This window comes from Paralichthys olivaceus, chromosome 2 (assembly GCF_024713975.1).
Source record: "Paralichthys olivaceus isolate ysfri-2021 chromosome 2, ASM2471397v2, whole genome shotgun sequence".
NCBI classification, from domain to species: domain Eukaryota; kingdom Metazoa; phylum Chordata; class Actinopteri; order Pleuronectiformes; family Paralichthyidae; genus Paralichthys; species Paralichthys olivaceus.
Genome location: NC_091094.1, coordinates 1,057,501 through 1,073,426, shown reverse-complemented (window position 1 = coordinate 1,073,426; position 15,926 = coordinate 1,057,501). Strand labels below are relative to the sequence as shown.

Below are 15,926 nucleotides of genomic sequence, written 5' to 3'. Positions count from 1 at the left end.
TAAAAGGCTCACGGATAATTTCCCTCTGTGTACTTTATTTTACTATATTATCTATATATTTATATATCCACCTATCGATGTATGTATGTATGTATGTGTGTGTATCTATCTATCTATCGATGTATGTGTGTGTGTGTGTGTGTGTGTGTGTGTGTGTGTGTGTATCTATCTATTGTCGTCGTCCTCACTCCTTTAATGTAAACATGTAGCTTTACTTTGAAGGGAACAACTTTAAACTTCCTGTTTGGACTTGTCTGTTCATATTTGACTTGACGCAGTTTCTGGACACGCCCACATCGTTCACATAAACAGAAATAAATTTTAAATCTAAAGTAAAATTCAGAGTTTTTTATATTAAGTCTATATTTGTATTGTTTCTGTCACTTTAACTGACACCGTGTCAATCTGAGACAACATGTTAATGACTTTTCAATTCATTTCAGTTTTTGGTTATTTGATTTATTGCAGGATGTGGGGAGGACAAGTCCAGATGCTTCTTATGATGACATTTTAATCTGTGTTGATTTACGTCACTGAATATTCCTGTTATTTCTTCTACTTATGCTGCTGATGTCTATTTTGTGATTTTTATTTATTTAACCTTTTAATGGAAGAAAAGCTGTTCCACTTTAACTCACATTATCAAAATAATAAAGCAAAAGTGAAGAGCAGCTCATGGTTTTTATTTCATCAATTTGATAAATGTACAAGTGACAGAAAGTCTAAAACTACAGGATTAACTCTCATTCACGCTCCTTCTAAATAAGACATTTTGACCAAATCAACAGCCTAAAGTAAATATACAGACAAACTATGATGAATAATTTTGAAAACGGATCATGTAAATACACAGCAAATAAAGTACTCAAAACATAAGACACAGTACAACATAGTATGCAGTCATAAGGCACACGGTGTATATGATGAGTCCTGGACCCAAAATCTAGTTTTAAAAGCTGAACTGTTTAGATTTATATTTGTTGTGGTGTTGTTTTTTTATTGTTTGTATGAATGAATAGACAGGAAACCTGAAGCGAGGGCACATCAGCCCATCACCTGTAATTATCTTTCATATTTTCACGATCTGATAATTATTTCCTTCATTTTAGTCACTTCTGAAAAGTGAAACAAATATTAAACTGTTGCTGGTTAAGAGTTTCCAGTGTGTCTTGAAATCCAGCTGTTGTTCATGAAGAAGGTATTATGCAGTCAAAGAAACCTACTGTAGATGCTCTGTACAGTACCTGATGTCTCTGTATGGTCCCATGTGTCTCTGTCTGGTCCCATGTGTCTCTGTATCGTACTTGATGTCTCTGTATTGTCCCATATCTATCTGTATGGTCCCATATCTATCTGTATGGTCCCATGTGTCTCTGTATGGTCCCATGTGTCTCTGTATGCTAAGCTGTGTGAAATGTATGAATGTTAAATGATAAAATACATTTATTTCAAATTTCAAAAAAAGGAAATGAATACGGGACATGTTTGGCCAATGTTGTGCATTAGGAGGGGTTAGCATAGCTTCCATCCTTCGCTGTTTTTTCCCCCGGAGGATTTCATATCTCCCACGTTTTTCTCTGAGCCGTGAACGCAACGGTTGCGGCAGTTGACCCGGACGTGACGTCACTCGCCTTCTCCCGACAACACAGGACAGTTAGCTGTTAGCTGTTAGCTGTTAGCATTTGTGTAGCGGGGCCAGTTTCTTCTTCACTCACTTTCTCAAAATGGTGAGAGACGAACTCAGATTTGACTTCAACCGAACACGTTCACGTTTCGGTCACAGCTGTTTTACAACAGGGAGGTTTAGAGGATGCTAACCGGAGCTAGCTGGACTGTGTTAGCCGGGCGTTGCCATGTTAACAGCAGCGGTGTGTGTGTGTGTGTGTGGTTCTGACAGCAGCTGGACCTGGGTTGTGTTGTGTTGTGTTGTGTTGTGTTGTGTGTGTGTGTGTGTGTGTGTGTGTGTGTGTGTGTGTGTGTGTGTGTGTGTGTTGTATTGTCCTGTGTGTGAGTGTGTGTGTGTGTGTGTGTATTTTGCTGTGGACACCCACTTTGTCTCAGCAGCAGAATGAACTGACACTAACTGTCTCTTTGTCTCAGGCCGAGGTTGAAGAGACTCTGAAGAGGATTCAGAGCCAGAAAGGAGTTCAGGGAATCATCGTCGTCAACTCGGAGGGTAAAACTACCTCAGATAATCCACACACAGTCATTTATTCAGCTGTTATTTACACGTTTGTATATTTACCAGCTCACTCTCCACCTGTTTACAGGAACTGCATCATCAGTGGTGGACAGTTTCATTTATTTGTTTGTGTGACAGAGTTCAAAGCAGCTTTGCACCTTCCAAAGGGGTTTTATGTGAAGAGACATGGAAATCCTTTAGGTGAATGATTCCTCTGTGTCACTTCAGGAATCCCCATCAAGACGACACTGGACAACTCCAGCACGGTGCAGTACGCCGGACTCATCCACCAGCTGGTGATGAAGGCCAGGAGCACCGTCCGAGAAATCGACCCCCAGAACGACCTCACTTTCCTGCGGATCCGCTCAAAGAAGAACGAGATCATGATCGCTCCAGGTATCCATCCGTCCACTCACTCATGTATTCATGCTGTGCGAGTATCATTTACAGTTGGTTCAGAAGATTATTGATAATTCTGTACTGACCGATGAGGAACTGGTACCAATTTAGTACCGGTTCTCGATGACCATCCCTAGTGTTGTCACGTGGTTAGAATGTTTTCTGTACTATTTATTTACTCTGCCTCTTTTTACAGATAAGGATTATTTCCTGATCGTCATCCAGAATCCCTCAGACTGAACCAGAAGGAGCCGCTGCCTGACTCATTTCTCTCCGTCTGTCGTTCATGTCAAACAGACAAACTTTATTTTCTCTCATTAAAGGTTCAGTGTCAGAATTTAGTGACATTTAGTGGTGAGGTTGCAGCTGATTACCTCCTCCGAAAAAAAATAAAACCATGGAGAACCTGTGATAGCTTCAGTTGTTAAAAACTCAAAAGGTGTTTAATTTGTTCAGTCTGGGCTGCTTTAAAAAAAACATGGCAGCCTCTTTAGCGAGGACCTGCTGCTGGTGTAATTATAAAGTATTTAAATATAAAGGGCCCATTCAAGGGTAAAGAAAACAATTCATACAGTTTAGATGAAACACAAGTTAAAACATCACTGTGGTTAGTTTATATTCAATTTCTGCCAATAGACCCTTTCACCTTCACACTGAACCTTTTAATCAATTAGATTTTTTTTAATGTACTTGCTGAACAAAGTAATTTAAAGACAAGAGGTGAAGGTGCATTAAAACTGCATCTGCTTTTACGACAGGATCCGTATTCTAGCATTTCACTACAGTCTCCTCTCTGTGCATCACAGGTTTTATGACAATGTGTTTATCACGTATGTATTTTAGCACATGGGAAAAATACACACCTGCTAAAATACCTCAGTCATAAAGAAGAGAGAGAGAACCACAGCACCTCTTCAGATCGTTTGTTTCAGTTCAATCTTAACAAAAATCTCTGGAGCCTTATTTATTGTTTTGTTGTTAAAGATGCTGAAGGGCAGAATCTCAGCGGTAAACAGCGACCACACGACAAACACCACTCTGCTCTCGTCATGTCAACTTCCTGTTGGTTATTTGTTACAAATTGAGAAATTAAAAAAAAAAGAGAAACTAATCTTGTGTCTTGTTTTCTGTCGTGTTCCTCAGAATCGTGTTTATTGTCATGTAAGTTTTCACATTCAACACATTTACTTTGGTTTAAAAACTGACAAATTAAATATAAAGTTAAAGGGAAAGATGAAGCAAATTTTAAAAAGGCATCTACCAAGAGGACAAAGATAAAGACATGAAGTTAAAGTACAAGACAAATAAGTGACTGGGTTCTACATCTACATCTTTTTGTGTGTGTCATGTTTTAATTGTGAGCTTCTCTCATTGGTGATTGGGTGTCTTCCTTTTGCATCGTTTTTTTGGCTGCTGTCGTTTTTCTTTGGTTTATATCGTTTTTTGTCTGTTTTTCTTTGGTTTATATCGTTTTCTGTCTGTTTTTCTTTGGTTTATGTCGTTTTCTGTCTGTTGTGTGTCTGTACTCGATCATTGTGTGTCTCTTGTCTGTCGGTGAGCGCTACTAAGAGTTTGTAAAGCAGTGTAAATCGTCGTCAACAGTTTATATAAGTGCAGAAACTGTTGTTAACAAAGTCCACAACAAGAACTGAAATCAGTCAAACGCGGTGAACGTCCCCTTTAAGAGCTGCGGATGACGTCACCGCTGGGTGGGCTCGCTTTGTCGGTCGGGAGCACTTTTCTCCTCAGACTCCGCCGGGAATCGAACACTGTGCAGTCGGTCCACCAGCTGCTGCTCCCGAACACTCAGCGACCTACACCCGTGTCACCACCCGACAGAGATGCCGTCCGACAGACCCTTCAAACAGAGGAGGACCTTCGGTAAGAAGTCACCGGGGCCGCGCTGTGTGTTTATCCGCCCGGAAGCGGCCGCTGAGCGGGGGGGGGGGGGGCAGAGCTGCTAGCCGGCCTGTTAGCCGCCTAGCTTAGCTCCAGTTACATGTTGTTTACATGTTGTTTACATGTTGTTTACATGTCTGTCACCAAACTGTGGCTGTTCATTAGTCAGCGACTGTGGCCGAGGTGAATGGATCACGTTCACACTCACCGGGGACGCACGCGCCTGGATGACACGTTTAAATGATTATTACGTATTTGGACAAAATGTGACGCAGCTCTGGAGCAAGAGTGAACTGGGACAACATCAAGTGATCTGAAATGTGACGTCCCACACGTCACGGTCACACGTCACGGTCAGGGGTTCTAACCACCAGTCATCCATCTGACACGTTAGCTTCACCAGGCGGCATGCTAGCGCGGTTAGCCTGGCCTGCCTTTACACAACAAACCGAGGAGCCACATTGACCATGACACCAGTTCACAGTTCGAGCTCCACAAAGAAAAACAACACGTGCTGACACATTATCCTACAACACGTGGTCAGTGATGTCAGCGGTAATTTGACACCAAACCACGGCCCCTTACTCTGCTGGTGGGGAGGAGCCCAGGCTGCTCATTGCATAATGGGACCATACAGAGACACATGGGACAAGACAGAGACACATGGGACAAGACAGATAGATATGGGACCATACAGAGACACATGGGACAAGACAGATAGATATGGGACCATACAGAGACACATGGGACCATACAGAGACACATGGGACAAGACAGATAGATATGGGACAAGACAGATAGATATGGGACCATACAGAGACACATGGGACAAGACAGATAGATATGGGATAAGACAGATAGATATGGGACCATACAGAGACACATGGGACAAGACAGATAGATATGGGACCATACAGAGACACATGGGACAAGACAGATAGATATGGGACCATACAGAGACACATGGGACAAGACAGATAGATATGGGACCATGCAGAGACATCAGGTACCATACAGAGACACATGGGACCATACAGAGACACCAGGTACCATGCAGAGACATCAGGTACCATACAGAGACACATGGGACCATACAGAGACACCAGGTACCATGCAGAGACATCAGGTACCATACAGAGACACATGGGACCATACAGATAGATATGGGACCATACAGATAGATATGGGACCATACAGAGACATCAGGTACCATGCAGAGACATCAGGTACCATACAGAGACACATAGGACCATACAGATAGATATGGGACCATACAGAGACACATGGGACAAGACAGATAGATATGGGACCATACAGAGACATCAGGTACCATACAGAGACACATGGGACCATACAGAGACACATGGGACAAGACAGATAGATATGGGACCATACAGAGACATCAGGTACCATACAGAGACACATGGGACCATACAGAGACACATGGGACAAGACAGATAGATATGGGACCATACAGAGACATCAGGTACCATACAGAGACACATGGGACCATGCAGAGACATCAGGTACCATACAGAGACACATGGGACCATGCAGAGACATCAGGTACCATACAGAGACACAGAGGACCATGCAAAGACACCAGGTACCATACAGAGACACATGGGACCATACAGATACACATGGGACAAGACAGATAGATATGGGACCATACAGAGACATCAGGCACCATACAGAGACACATGGGACCATACAGAGACATCAGGTACCATACAGAGACACATGAAACAAGACAGATAGATATGGGACCATACAGAGACATCAGATACCATACAGAGACACATGGGACCATACAGAGACACATGGGACCATACAGAGACACATGGGACATTACAGAGACACATGGGACCATACAGAGACACATGGGACCATACAGAGACATCAGGTACCAGACAGAGACACATGGGATCATACAGAGACACATGGGACCATACAGAGACACATGGGATCATACAGAGACATCAGGTACCAGACAGAGACACATGGGACCAGACAGAGACACATGGGACATTACAGAGACACAAGGGACGAGCTTCAGACTCCACTTCCTGTTCTCCGTGGTTCTAACTCTATAAAGTGAGTGAGTTGTGATCAGCTGTTGTGTATTCAGCTGTATAATGTTTGTAACTGCTGTTTGTCACAGTGACACAACACTGGTATCATGAAACTATCACAGACCTGTGGTACAACCACTTTCTCACTAGTAGTTGTGTACTCATTAGTAAATGCAGGTACAGAGGTAGTATTTATTCAAGTATTTATTTGTTTTTCTCTAGAAGAGGTTGTGATATTACCCTGCTCCAAGATAATTGTAAATCCTTCTACTTTAATAATAATAATAAAGTATTTATTATACTTACACATACATAACCTGTATTTAAGATTGGTATGTTAGTATTAGCATTTTTCTGTGAGACCATGTCAAATGAAAACCCAGTAGTATGATAATATTCCAGTAATAATTAAGTACAACTCTCACTGTGAGGAAACACAAAGAAAACAAAGGAACCTTTCACACCGTGTCTCTGGATCTGAGCTTTGAGCCCGTCACTGTTTCTGTAACAGGGCAGCGGGCTGCTCACAAAGGGAAGCGTGTGTTGTAGAGTGAAGTGGTCAAAACATGGCAGCTCACTGCAGCTGAACTCAAGGAGACGTCCACAAATCATATGCAAAGATGTGAAATACGTAAATTCAGTTCACAAAGATCAAGTGAAAAAATAAAAGGACACGAACAGAGAATTCTTAAAGCTCCAGTGAGTCAGATTCAGGTGAAAGGATCCATTGGCAGAAAGTTAATGTAGAATAATCCTCATGATGTTTTCACTAGTTTGTTTCAACTAAATTATATGAATTGTAGTTTTCTTTACCCCAGAAAAGACCCTTTATATTTAAACCCTTTATATTTAAATACTTTATATTTACATGGAGGGGGTCCTCTCTACGGAGGCCACCATGTTGTTTTACATTAGTCCAGACTGGACAAACTAAAAACCTTTTGAGTTTTATGACAATTAAAGTTTACCACAGGTTCTTTTTCACTTTTGGGAGGAGAGGGGGAGGTGAGGGGGAGGTATTTATCACTGCATCATCTAAAGATATGGGAGGCAGCGGGTCAACGAGAAACATCACAGAGTCTCAGTGAGACATGAAACACACCAGACAATTCTTTTAGCTGCAGGATCAGTCGTCATGAAAGAATTAAGAATTCACTAAGCTGTGTCTCCTAAAAGAGAAACCGGTTCACGTGAAGTCAAACACAGACTGACAGTAGATCAACGTCGGGTGATAGATCCTGAAAGAGTTTTTTTTAAATTCTGCTCGTTGTTTAAAAATGTTATTTTTTGTCAACAGCTGACCGGTGCAAAGAGGTGCAGCAGATCCGTGAGCAGCACCCCAACAAGATCCCTGTAAGCTGCTGATCTCTCTCACACACACGCACGCACGCACGCACGCACGCACGCACGCACACACACACACACACACACACACACACACACACACACACACACACACACACACACACACACACACACACACACACGCCTGAGCTTAGATTAGCTTTGCTTCACGGAAAGACTGGAAAACAGCTGCTGTAGCTTAACTCTGTCCCGAGGCAACAACATCCACTCGATAGCAACTCTGAAACAAACTACTTTAAAATAAACAATTTGTTTTTCATCAAAACACAAAAAGGAAAAATTAGCAGTTTGACGAGGGGCGGAGCCACAGACTGTGAATAAAGATGAACAACGTGACGGCTGCCAAATGGGACCCTGTCTCCTCCATGTGAATACGGGCTATTAAAATCAAACGTATTTGACGATATAAAAACGGGCTGAGACGTCATTGACAGCTGAGACTGACTCACGACTGGTCATCTATCGACTCTGACTGAAGATGGCAGCGTTCTTATCTGAGATGTTTTACGTTCATTTATGGACAGAGGGAGGAAGTGGAGATTACGATCACGTTTCATTTAGCTGACGTGTTTATGTTCCCGCCGCAGGTCATCATCGAGAGATATAAGGGAGAGAAGCAGTTGCCTGTCCTGGACAAGACCAAGTTCCTGGTTCCCGACCACGTCAACATGAGCGAGCTGGTCAAGATCATCAGGTAAACACACACACACACACACACACACACCACACACACACACACACACACAGTGTAGGTTAAGTTCACTGAGGTGAATGTTTAGTATGTGGTTTATATTTGGAGCTGCCTGTTTGAATACACGTGTGTTAGAGGAGCTTTACATACCATAAGAGAGAGAGAGAGTGTGTGTGTGCGTGTGTGTGTGTCATCTTGCTGAGGCTGCAGCTGACAGGTTTGTTTACAAGCGCTGCCTCAAACCAAAGGGATGAAAAATTGAGACGTGCTGTTCGTTCACTAACGGAATAATTGGCAGTAAATAAGGGTTTTTTTTGTGGCCTGCAGCAGAATCACTGTGAAAGATGTGACGCAGCCACTGATTCTTATTAAACTCAAACGCTGACGAGGCACAAATGTAAAGCCACTTGTTTAGGAGATGTGAATTGATCCTGTCAAAATGAATCCAGGAAGGAAACGGTCGGCAGGTTACAGATCCATCCTGAGGTCTGAACAATGTTTGGAGCCGACGAGCAGCGACTCAGCGAAGGCTGGAGGTGTAAAGTGAGGAGGGAGGAGACTGAGGAGGTGAAACATGGAGCGACCGCAGAGAACTGAGACATCTGATATTTCTACATTGTTCTGAAGAAAAGTGAAGCTTCTCTGAGACCTGCACTGAACTCCTGTTATTCTCCTGAAATGATCTGGAGGGGCACATTTAAAAACACCCAAAATAACAGAAATATCTCAGGACGAAGAAGAGGAGGAGCCGCTCGTACACGTAGAAGACGTCAACTTCAGAATCTGAAATACTTTGTTGATCCCAGGGGGAAAATTGTGTTTGTTACAAATGCTCCATGCAAGAATAGAAAAATAAGCATATAAAGATTAAAAAAGAAAGATAACATCATGTTTTGGTGATAAGGGCGACGTGGACGAGCTGTAAACAACAACACTGATCTTTCCACAGCACAATTTATTCGTCATGTCCCGCCTCCTGCCGCTCCACCACTCACCACACTCACTGTGTTGTGAATGTGTCCGAGCGAAGACACTCTTGTACGTGAAAGACGAGCTCTGGAAAATCTCCCCGACACAATTGTGGGGACATTTCACAGAGTTCATGTCTGTGGAGAATCAAACACTCGCCTGCTGTGGAATCGTGGCCGTGGTTTGTTTGTTTCTGTGACATCATCCATAGAAACTTCTCTGACTCGTCCTGTAACAGAATCCACAGAATCTCCAGCTTCAGTTTGTTCCAGAAAAACTTTTTCACACGTTCTCTCTCTGCTCACCTGTGTGTGTTGATTTGGACACTTAAACGCACCTGTCTGCTGCTCCTCCACTGGTCAGAGTGTCTCTGTCTCAGCTCCCTCATTGGTCTTTGTCGTCTGGGTCTGATTGGCTCCCACACGTGTCCCCCAACATTAGACGTCTCAATGAAAACACACCAGGGCTGAGTTTCACTTTAAGTGTTGAGAAGTCGATGGTAACGACTGCAAAAAAAAAACTGTCATTTTTCTGAAAGACACATTTAAAAACATCGTTGATCCAAAACTACATTTATAAAAAAGTAAATAAGTGATGTGATGATGATCACGATCAAGTAGAACTGACAACATGCAGATAAACATGATCATGATGAGAATCATGTGCAGAAACATTAGAAAAATAAATTCCACTGTAACTTTTCTGTTGTGTTATCCTCACCCCCTCCCCCCGACTCCTCCTCCAGGCGTCGTCTGCAACTGAACCCGACGCAGGCCTTCTTCCTGCTGGTCAACCAGCACAGCATGGTGTCCGTGTCCACGCCCATCTCCGAGATCTACGAGCAGGAGCGGGACGAGGACGGCTTCCTCTACATGGTCTACGCCTCGCAGGAGACCTTCGGCTGCTAGGGAGGGAGAGACGGGCGGAGGGAGGCAGAGGCGTAGGGGAGGGAGAGCGGGAGGTTTTCAGGGGGTAGAGGGAGGGTAGAGGATGGGGGGGGGGACACAAGAGAGGAACTAGAACCAACCACAAACTCCACGCTCCTCTCCGCTGTGTCACATCCCAGGCCCACGTAGCGTCACCCAGTCAGCACCCCCCCCCCCCTTCTATTAAGCACCTTTATCTTTTGGTCAGTAAACGCATCACGACCTGTAAAAGCCAGAGGTCGTCGCCAGAGTCATAAATCTGTCTTTTATTTTCTCTCTGAGGTCTCTTATTTTGAAAGGGGGGGACAACCAAAGTTCCACTGAGGCTCGATTGATTGATTGATTGATTGATTTACTGATAATTGATTCGTGCTCCTAGTTATTCAGGAGCAGTGGAGTCTAAATGTCTGAGACTCTGAGGTGGTGTCACACCAACACAACTCGTCATCGCTCAGGATCAGTTCTGACGCTCGAGCGAAGTCACTTATGTTCAGAAAACCGATCTGTCCGCCGGTGGAAACACGGTACAGTCGTCAGAGAGTTTCAAATATTTAAATTCGATGTATTTAAATACATCGCGACACGTTTTTCACCTCTTTAACTCACGTTTTAGATTTTTTTAATTAGCGTCTTTAGTTTGAAATATTAGCTGTAGCTTAGTTCGTGTTTCATAACGATGTCTTGAGTTTGTTTGAATCGTACATTTAGCGTCGACTCGCTCCTGGCTACCGAGTAGCTGACAATCAGGCTGAAACGTTACTGTAATCCTGGTGAAGTCGTTCTCATCGACAGTCATTTTACACGTGCAATATTTGTCCCCTAACGCCCCCCCCCCCCCCCCCCAACACGTCACTGTAAAGCTTCTGTGAGTTGACGAGTCAGTTTGTGTCTCAAGCACAAATACACCTGAGGACAGGATGGATCTGAATAAACGTCTCACGTATCCTGTGTCCGTTATGTCCTCAGAAATTTACACTACACATCCGCAAGTACACGCATGGACAGTAGGGGCAGTGTAGAGGCAGTACGCGACCTTCAGTGTCGCCATGTTTCTGTACCGTGCGTGTTTTACTCTGGACGAACAGGAAGTGAGATGTTTGACACTCAGCCTCTTTCTGTTTTATCTGTCGCTCACTGGTCAGGCTCCGGTCACATGACCCTCCAGAAGAAAACAACCGGCCTCAGCTCCCAGAGTCGAACACGGAGAATCAATTACAAGTGTTTGAAATGAAAACTTGACGGACGCGCTTCTCTTATCCAACACTCATAACGTCAAACACTCACTTTCCACGCTTGGTTTGTTTCGAGTAGTAGTAGTAGAAGTAGAAGTAGAAGTATGGAGTAAAAACACACAAATGAGAAATGTAGTATCCGGCCTGGGATGTGACGTTTTTGTTCTGACGCTGTTTCTGCTTCAGCATCAATAAAATGATGCCGTGTTGTAAAATGACAAAAAGCTGCGGAGGCCTGAGCTGAACGCCAGAACGTAACCGGACCCCGGTGGAGCTGAGGTGAACCGAGACGCTGGTTCAGTATCGTTTCTCCGCTGCGGGGGGGCGATGGCGATGCCTCTGGGCCTCGTGTTTCGGAGCTTGTGAGATTGCTGCGTGTGTCATGGTAGCATAGAGTTGAGCATTAGACATAATACAATGTATTTAATGTAGGAAACGAATGAGCTTCTTTTGCACATAAATTAATACGAATATAAAAGAGTTGGCGTAGAGTTTTTCTGTTTTTCAGATTTACTGTATCGATAAAAATGATTCTTATTTTGTATCTTCTCTGTAGAGCTCCGCTGCTCTGTGTCCGTTCGTCTGTCGCCTTCGTTCATTTAGACAAAACAAGGTTATGATGCACTACAAACACTGCATGTTCAGTTTTTATAATGTATATTGATTTTATGCCATAAATATAATTGTACTGTTTTATTTAGGATAGAAAACTGATTTTTCGATGTTTCCCAAACCAAAAACTGAAAATAAATGTTTGTGTGTGTTTAAAACAAACAAGAAAACTGTGTGCGTATAAACGATCATATAATCAATATATTACCAAGTGTGTTTCTTTAGGCTTTCTGACATTGGAGGGGTGTATATAGACACATTGCTACAACCTTATTAAAAGCATTTGCCAGTAAATAATAATAAAAAGTTGCCTTTAAAGTGTTTTTCTTGTCTTTTGTGCAGATGAATCAACACGTCCTCGTTAATAATCTAAAATCACATCAGCGTTCTGCAGCTGCTCCAGATGTTGACTGAAGGGTGTTAGAAAGTCTGAAACACGTTTAAGATGCTCTTATTTATGTTCACATTCATTCTACGCTCCATCTGTCGAGCTTTGAAGCGAGTTATGAGAAATAGTTTGTCGTGTGCGACAGACCAACGCTGGCTCCCAGCCAGAGAGAGACGACACACGTCAAACACAGGAGACTTTCAGGACAATTGAGATTATTTCCAGAATATTTTGCCATTTAAATGCGTTTCCAGGTTGTTTCCATGACTGGAAAAGTTCTCTCTGAACTTCCAGGATGCAGGTTGACTCTTACTGGTGCTTAAGTTTTCAAATCAATCCTCAGACAAGCTGTAAAACACGATAAATATATGTTTGAATGGTCGCGATGCAAACAGCAGCAGCAGTTAAATGTCAATATTTAAACCACAGTAAACTTCTGCTCTCATTATCGACAGTTGTTCAAGAATCTCGTGGATTTATTTTGTTTTAGTCCATAAAATATTTGTACTGAGAAAGTAAAACATCAAAACTTCCTATTGTTCGATAAGAAATCTTCAAAGATCTGTTTTCAAAAAACTTCCTGAACGACTGAAATTATTTAATTAATCGATTCAAATTATTTTTCAGTTTTTCCAGAATTCCCGACGCCCCTGAAGAAAAACAAACAGATTAAAAGAGAGCGATTTTATTTTATTTGTCAAAGACAGATGAGACGCTTATCGTTCACTCGGTTATTTACGTCCTCACTTTCTGTTCTTACAGTTTCATCGACAGAAGCGACAAAAAAAACACTGATGACAGATTTAAGGTAAGTGTGTTTACGTTTTTTTGTGAGGGAGCGCTGAGACAAAAAAACAAAAGCTTCAAGTGACAACAGGAAGGAGCCAGCAGGGGGCGCCATCGCTGCACCAACTGAAGCAGTTGTGATTCTGTGAAGCAAACTGTGACACGGCTCCGACTCGTTTCATCACAGACAGAAATTTATTTGAACCTTCATCACTTCTGGAGTCATTTGAAGCCGTTTGGTTAAAAATATTCACGTCGGAGACGCAGAGGCTGAAATCTCTGATTCCTCAACGTGTGGAAATGTCGTTTCCTCACACACTTAGAAAAACGACCACGGACGATGAGCGAGCACGGCCGACTCCCTTTAAACTTATTTTACTTGGATGATGTCGCTGCAGAAAGATGATGTAACGACAAAGGTTTCAGTGAAGATTGAAGATGATGATGTCACACAGCTGCAGGTGACGGTGTTGTAGGGGGAGGAGCGAGTCCAGCAGGCGGCCGCTTCACACGTGAGGACCAGGCCAATCACAGCGCGGCTCCTCGGCGGCAGGAAATGGCGACAGATGGCTTAGGCCATGCTGATGGGAAAGAGAACGGGCGGTTGAAACAAAACTAAAACACACCAACGCTGCTTCTTCTGCAGTTTCATCAAAGCTGCTTCAGACTCGAGTCCAACTCGAGTCAGTGGCTCCGGACGTTTCCTCCGAGCACGCGTCCGCCTGACATTTGTGTTCTCACCCCAGAGAGAGAGAGCGTGTCTGAGAACAGCTTGTGTGAAGCAGCTTTACAGAAGAGGAAGTCTGAGAAGAGAAACAACAAACGCTCACCTGTCGATGAGCGAGTCCCTCATGCTGGTGGCGATGGCGGAGGGCTGTGCCGTGTCGCTGAGTCTGAACACGCTCTCGATGACGGACAGCTCTGTGCTCGTCGTGTCCAGGCCGCAGAACGCACACCAGTCGTTGACCACCATCCCTGCAGCGATCACCTCGCTGCCCCGGTTCACGGTGCCGGCCTGAACAGGAAATCAGCTTTACTCTCATCGTTCGTTTTAACCGCGGGGTGGCGGCGGCGCTCTCAAACAGGAAGTGTTCGTGTGGTTGCTGTGAACTCCAAGCCAGCCAGATACTCACCACCAGGGGAACTTGGAGCAGAGACGACAGCTCGTCCTGATCTTCTATCGACGTCTTCGGGTGGACCAGACCTCCCTGGTTACTGAACGCACAGTAGGAGCCGACCAGGACCTGCTCTGCTACCGTCTGACGGAAAACCTCCACCTTCAGGGTGTCGGCGAGGATCTCCTCCGTCTCCTGAGCGAGAGAAGGAGACGCAGCAGATCAGAAAAGATGGTTTATCTTATTTACTTATTATATTCACACGTCTTTTTGACAAACCCACGAAATAAAGAAATAAATGAAAGAATAAAATGTTTGCGGGGTTCATCAGTCTCACCCTGTCCAGGTCGGGGTGGACCAGCGCTACGTAGTCGTTGCAGGCGATGACGTTACCGAGGGCGGAGAGCCGCTCCTCGACCCTCTGGATCTTCACGGCTTCCGGCAAACAGTTTCTGATGTGCTGCAGCTCCTGGTCTGTCGTGTTGCTCGGCACCAAAAGACCGTGACGGTTCCCTGATCACCGGACAAAAACAGAGACGACAAAAAACGAGCGACGAATCAGTGTCGCGCTGTGGACGATGTTTTCAAACCAGAACAGAAATTCAGAAACGAGCCAAACAAGAGCGAGCGCGTGTGTGTGTGTGTGTGTGTGTGTGTGTGCATTACTCACCCACACACATTCTGCCGATGATGCGACAACCTGCTATGGAGGCGTGAACCACCGGGATGGTTTCTGACAGTTCCCCTTCAAACACGCTGTGGACACGCAAACAACATCTCTGTCAAACTGTCGTCTCTTCACAAACCCTGTTTCACCTCCAGTCGTTCACCGTTCACTTCTTCCTGTTGTTATTCCTGGTGAGTCACGTGACTGAAGCTGACTCACCTGGGTTAACACGGTGATGACGTCAGAGGCTCAGGTCTGATATTACTCCACGGAATTGAGCTACGTTTTATTTTTTATGTTTTACTGTGGATCAGGTTCGGAGTTCTTCCAGATCAACACTGAGCTGAAGTGATTTTGTTTCGGTGGACTCGTGGCACATTTACAAACACAAACTAAGCCTGGACGACATGAGGTCAGATTTGATGTTTCGTGTATTTACGGTCGTTCCTTCGGCCTCCTCGTGTGACATCACAACCATTGATGTAGAAGTTGTGGATCATCAGCTCGTGAACAACAGACCAACACAAGGTGACTGACGGTGCTTCTCAAAAGTTTCTCATTCTGATGATCACATGTTCTGCGTTGTCGCGGTGAAAGTAATTTGAATGTCTGTTTGATAT

At 44.0% G+C, this 15,926-nt stretch overlaps 3 protein-coding genes and 2 long non-coding RNA genes across 6 annotated transcripts in view; 3 read left to right on the top strand and 2 right to left on the bottom strand.

The window, feature by feature from the left end:
• The first annotated feature begins 1,570 nt into the window (after nt 1–1,570).
• dynlrb1 (dynein, light chain, roadblock-type 1) lies at nt 1,571–3,060 on the top strand. Of its 2 annotated transcripts, none has more exons than XM_020106297.2 (4): nt 1,571–1,727; nt 2,101–2,176; nt 2,411–2,578; nt 2,778–3,060. In XM_020106297.2, exons 1-4 carry the CDS (start codon nt 1,725–1,727, stop codon nt 2,819–2,821), a joined length of 291 nt encoding a protein of 96 aa, XP_019961856.1. In that variant the 5' UTR covers nt 1,571–1,724; the 3' UTR covers nt 2,822–3,060. The 2 variants fall into 2 exon arrangements, with proteins under 2 accessions (XP_019961856.1, XP_069371934.1); XM_069515833.1 differs by having other exon boundaries at nt 1,654–1,868.
• A 1,220-nt stretch (nt 3,061–4,280) lies between these two features.
• On the top strand, nt 4,281–12,668 carry map1lc3a (microtubule-associated protein 1 light chain 3 alpha). Its single transcript, XM_020106298.2, has 4 exons — nt 4,281–4,462; nt 7,853–7,908; nt 8,508–8,614; nt 10,326–12,668. The coding sequence occupies exons 1-4, from the start codon at nt 4,423–4,425 to the stop codon at nt 10,486–10,488; spliced, it is 366 nt and encodes a 121-aa protein (XP_019961857.1). The 5' UTR covers nt 4,281–4,422; the 3' UTR covers nt 10,489–12,668.
• On the bottom strand, nt 9,566–10,426 carry LOC138405841 (uncharacterized). Its single transcript, XR_011239509.1, has 3 exons — nt 10,301–10,426; nt 9,918–10,086; nt 9,566–9,809 (listed from the first exon to the last, which is right to left on the bottom strand). It is a non-coding gene; the product is annotated as an uncharacterized lncRNA (long non-coding RNA).
• Nucleotides 12,669–13,407: 739 nt separating the features above from the next.
• Nucleotides 13,408–15,926, bottom strand: part of eif6 (eukaryotic translation initiation factor 6) — a 3,122-nt gene continuing 603 nt past the window's right edge. Inside the window, exons 2-6 of the mRNA XM_020108861.2 lie at nt 15,310–15,395; nt 14,977–15,152; nt 14,658–14,834; nt 14,355–14,539; nt 13,408–14,105 (exon numbers count right to left, since the gene is read on the bottom strand). Of these exons, the coding sequence (XP_019964420.1) occupies nt 14,096–14,105; nt 14,355–14,539; nt 14,658–14,834; nt 14,977–15,152; nt 15,310–15,395 (634 nt within the window). The 3' untranslated portion in view covers nt 13,408–14,095. The remainder of the gene's footprint in view (nt 14,106–14,354; nt 14,540–14,657; nt 14,835–14,976; nt 15,153–15,309; nt 15,396–15,926) is intronic.
• Nucleotides 15,604–15,926, top strand: part of LOC138405838 (uncharacterized) — a 1,208-nt gene continuing 885 nt past the window's right edge. The window contains exon 1 of the long non-coding RNA XR_011239506.1: nt 15,604–15,834. This is a non-coding gene — a long non-coding RNA (uncharacterized lncRNA). The remainder of the gene's footprint in view (nt 15,835–15,926) is intronic.

What these genes read in the sequence shown, in the direction of transcription:
- dynlrb1 (XM_069515833.1), top strand. An exon ending in CATCGTCGTCAACTCGGAGG is followed by an intron (nt 2,177 to 2,410) that starts GTAAAACTACCT and finishes GTGTCACTTCAG; the next exon opens with GAATCCCCATCAAGACGACA. An exon ending in CGAGATCATGATCGCTCCAG is followed by an intron (nt 2,579 to 2,777) that starts GTATCCATCCGT and finishes CTCTTTTTACAG; the next exon opens with ATAAGGATTATTTCCTGATC.
- map1lc3a (XM_020106298.2), top strand. Translation starts at nt 4,423, where the DNA reads ATGCCGTCCGACAGACCCTTCAAACAGAGGAGGACCTTCG. An exon ending in CAAACAGAGGAGGACCTTCG is followed by an intron (nt 4,463 to 7,852) that starts GTAAGAAGTCAC and finishes TTTTGTCAACAG; the next exon opens with CTGACCGGTGCAAAGAGGTG. An exon ending in GAGCTGGTCAAGATCATCAG is followed by an intron (nt 8,615 to 10,325) that starts GTAAACACACAC and finishes CTCCTCCTCCAG; the next exon opens with GCGTCGTCTGCAACTGAACC.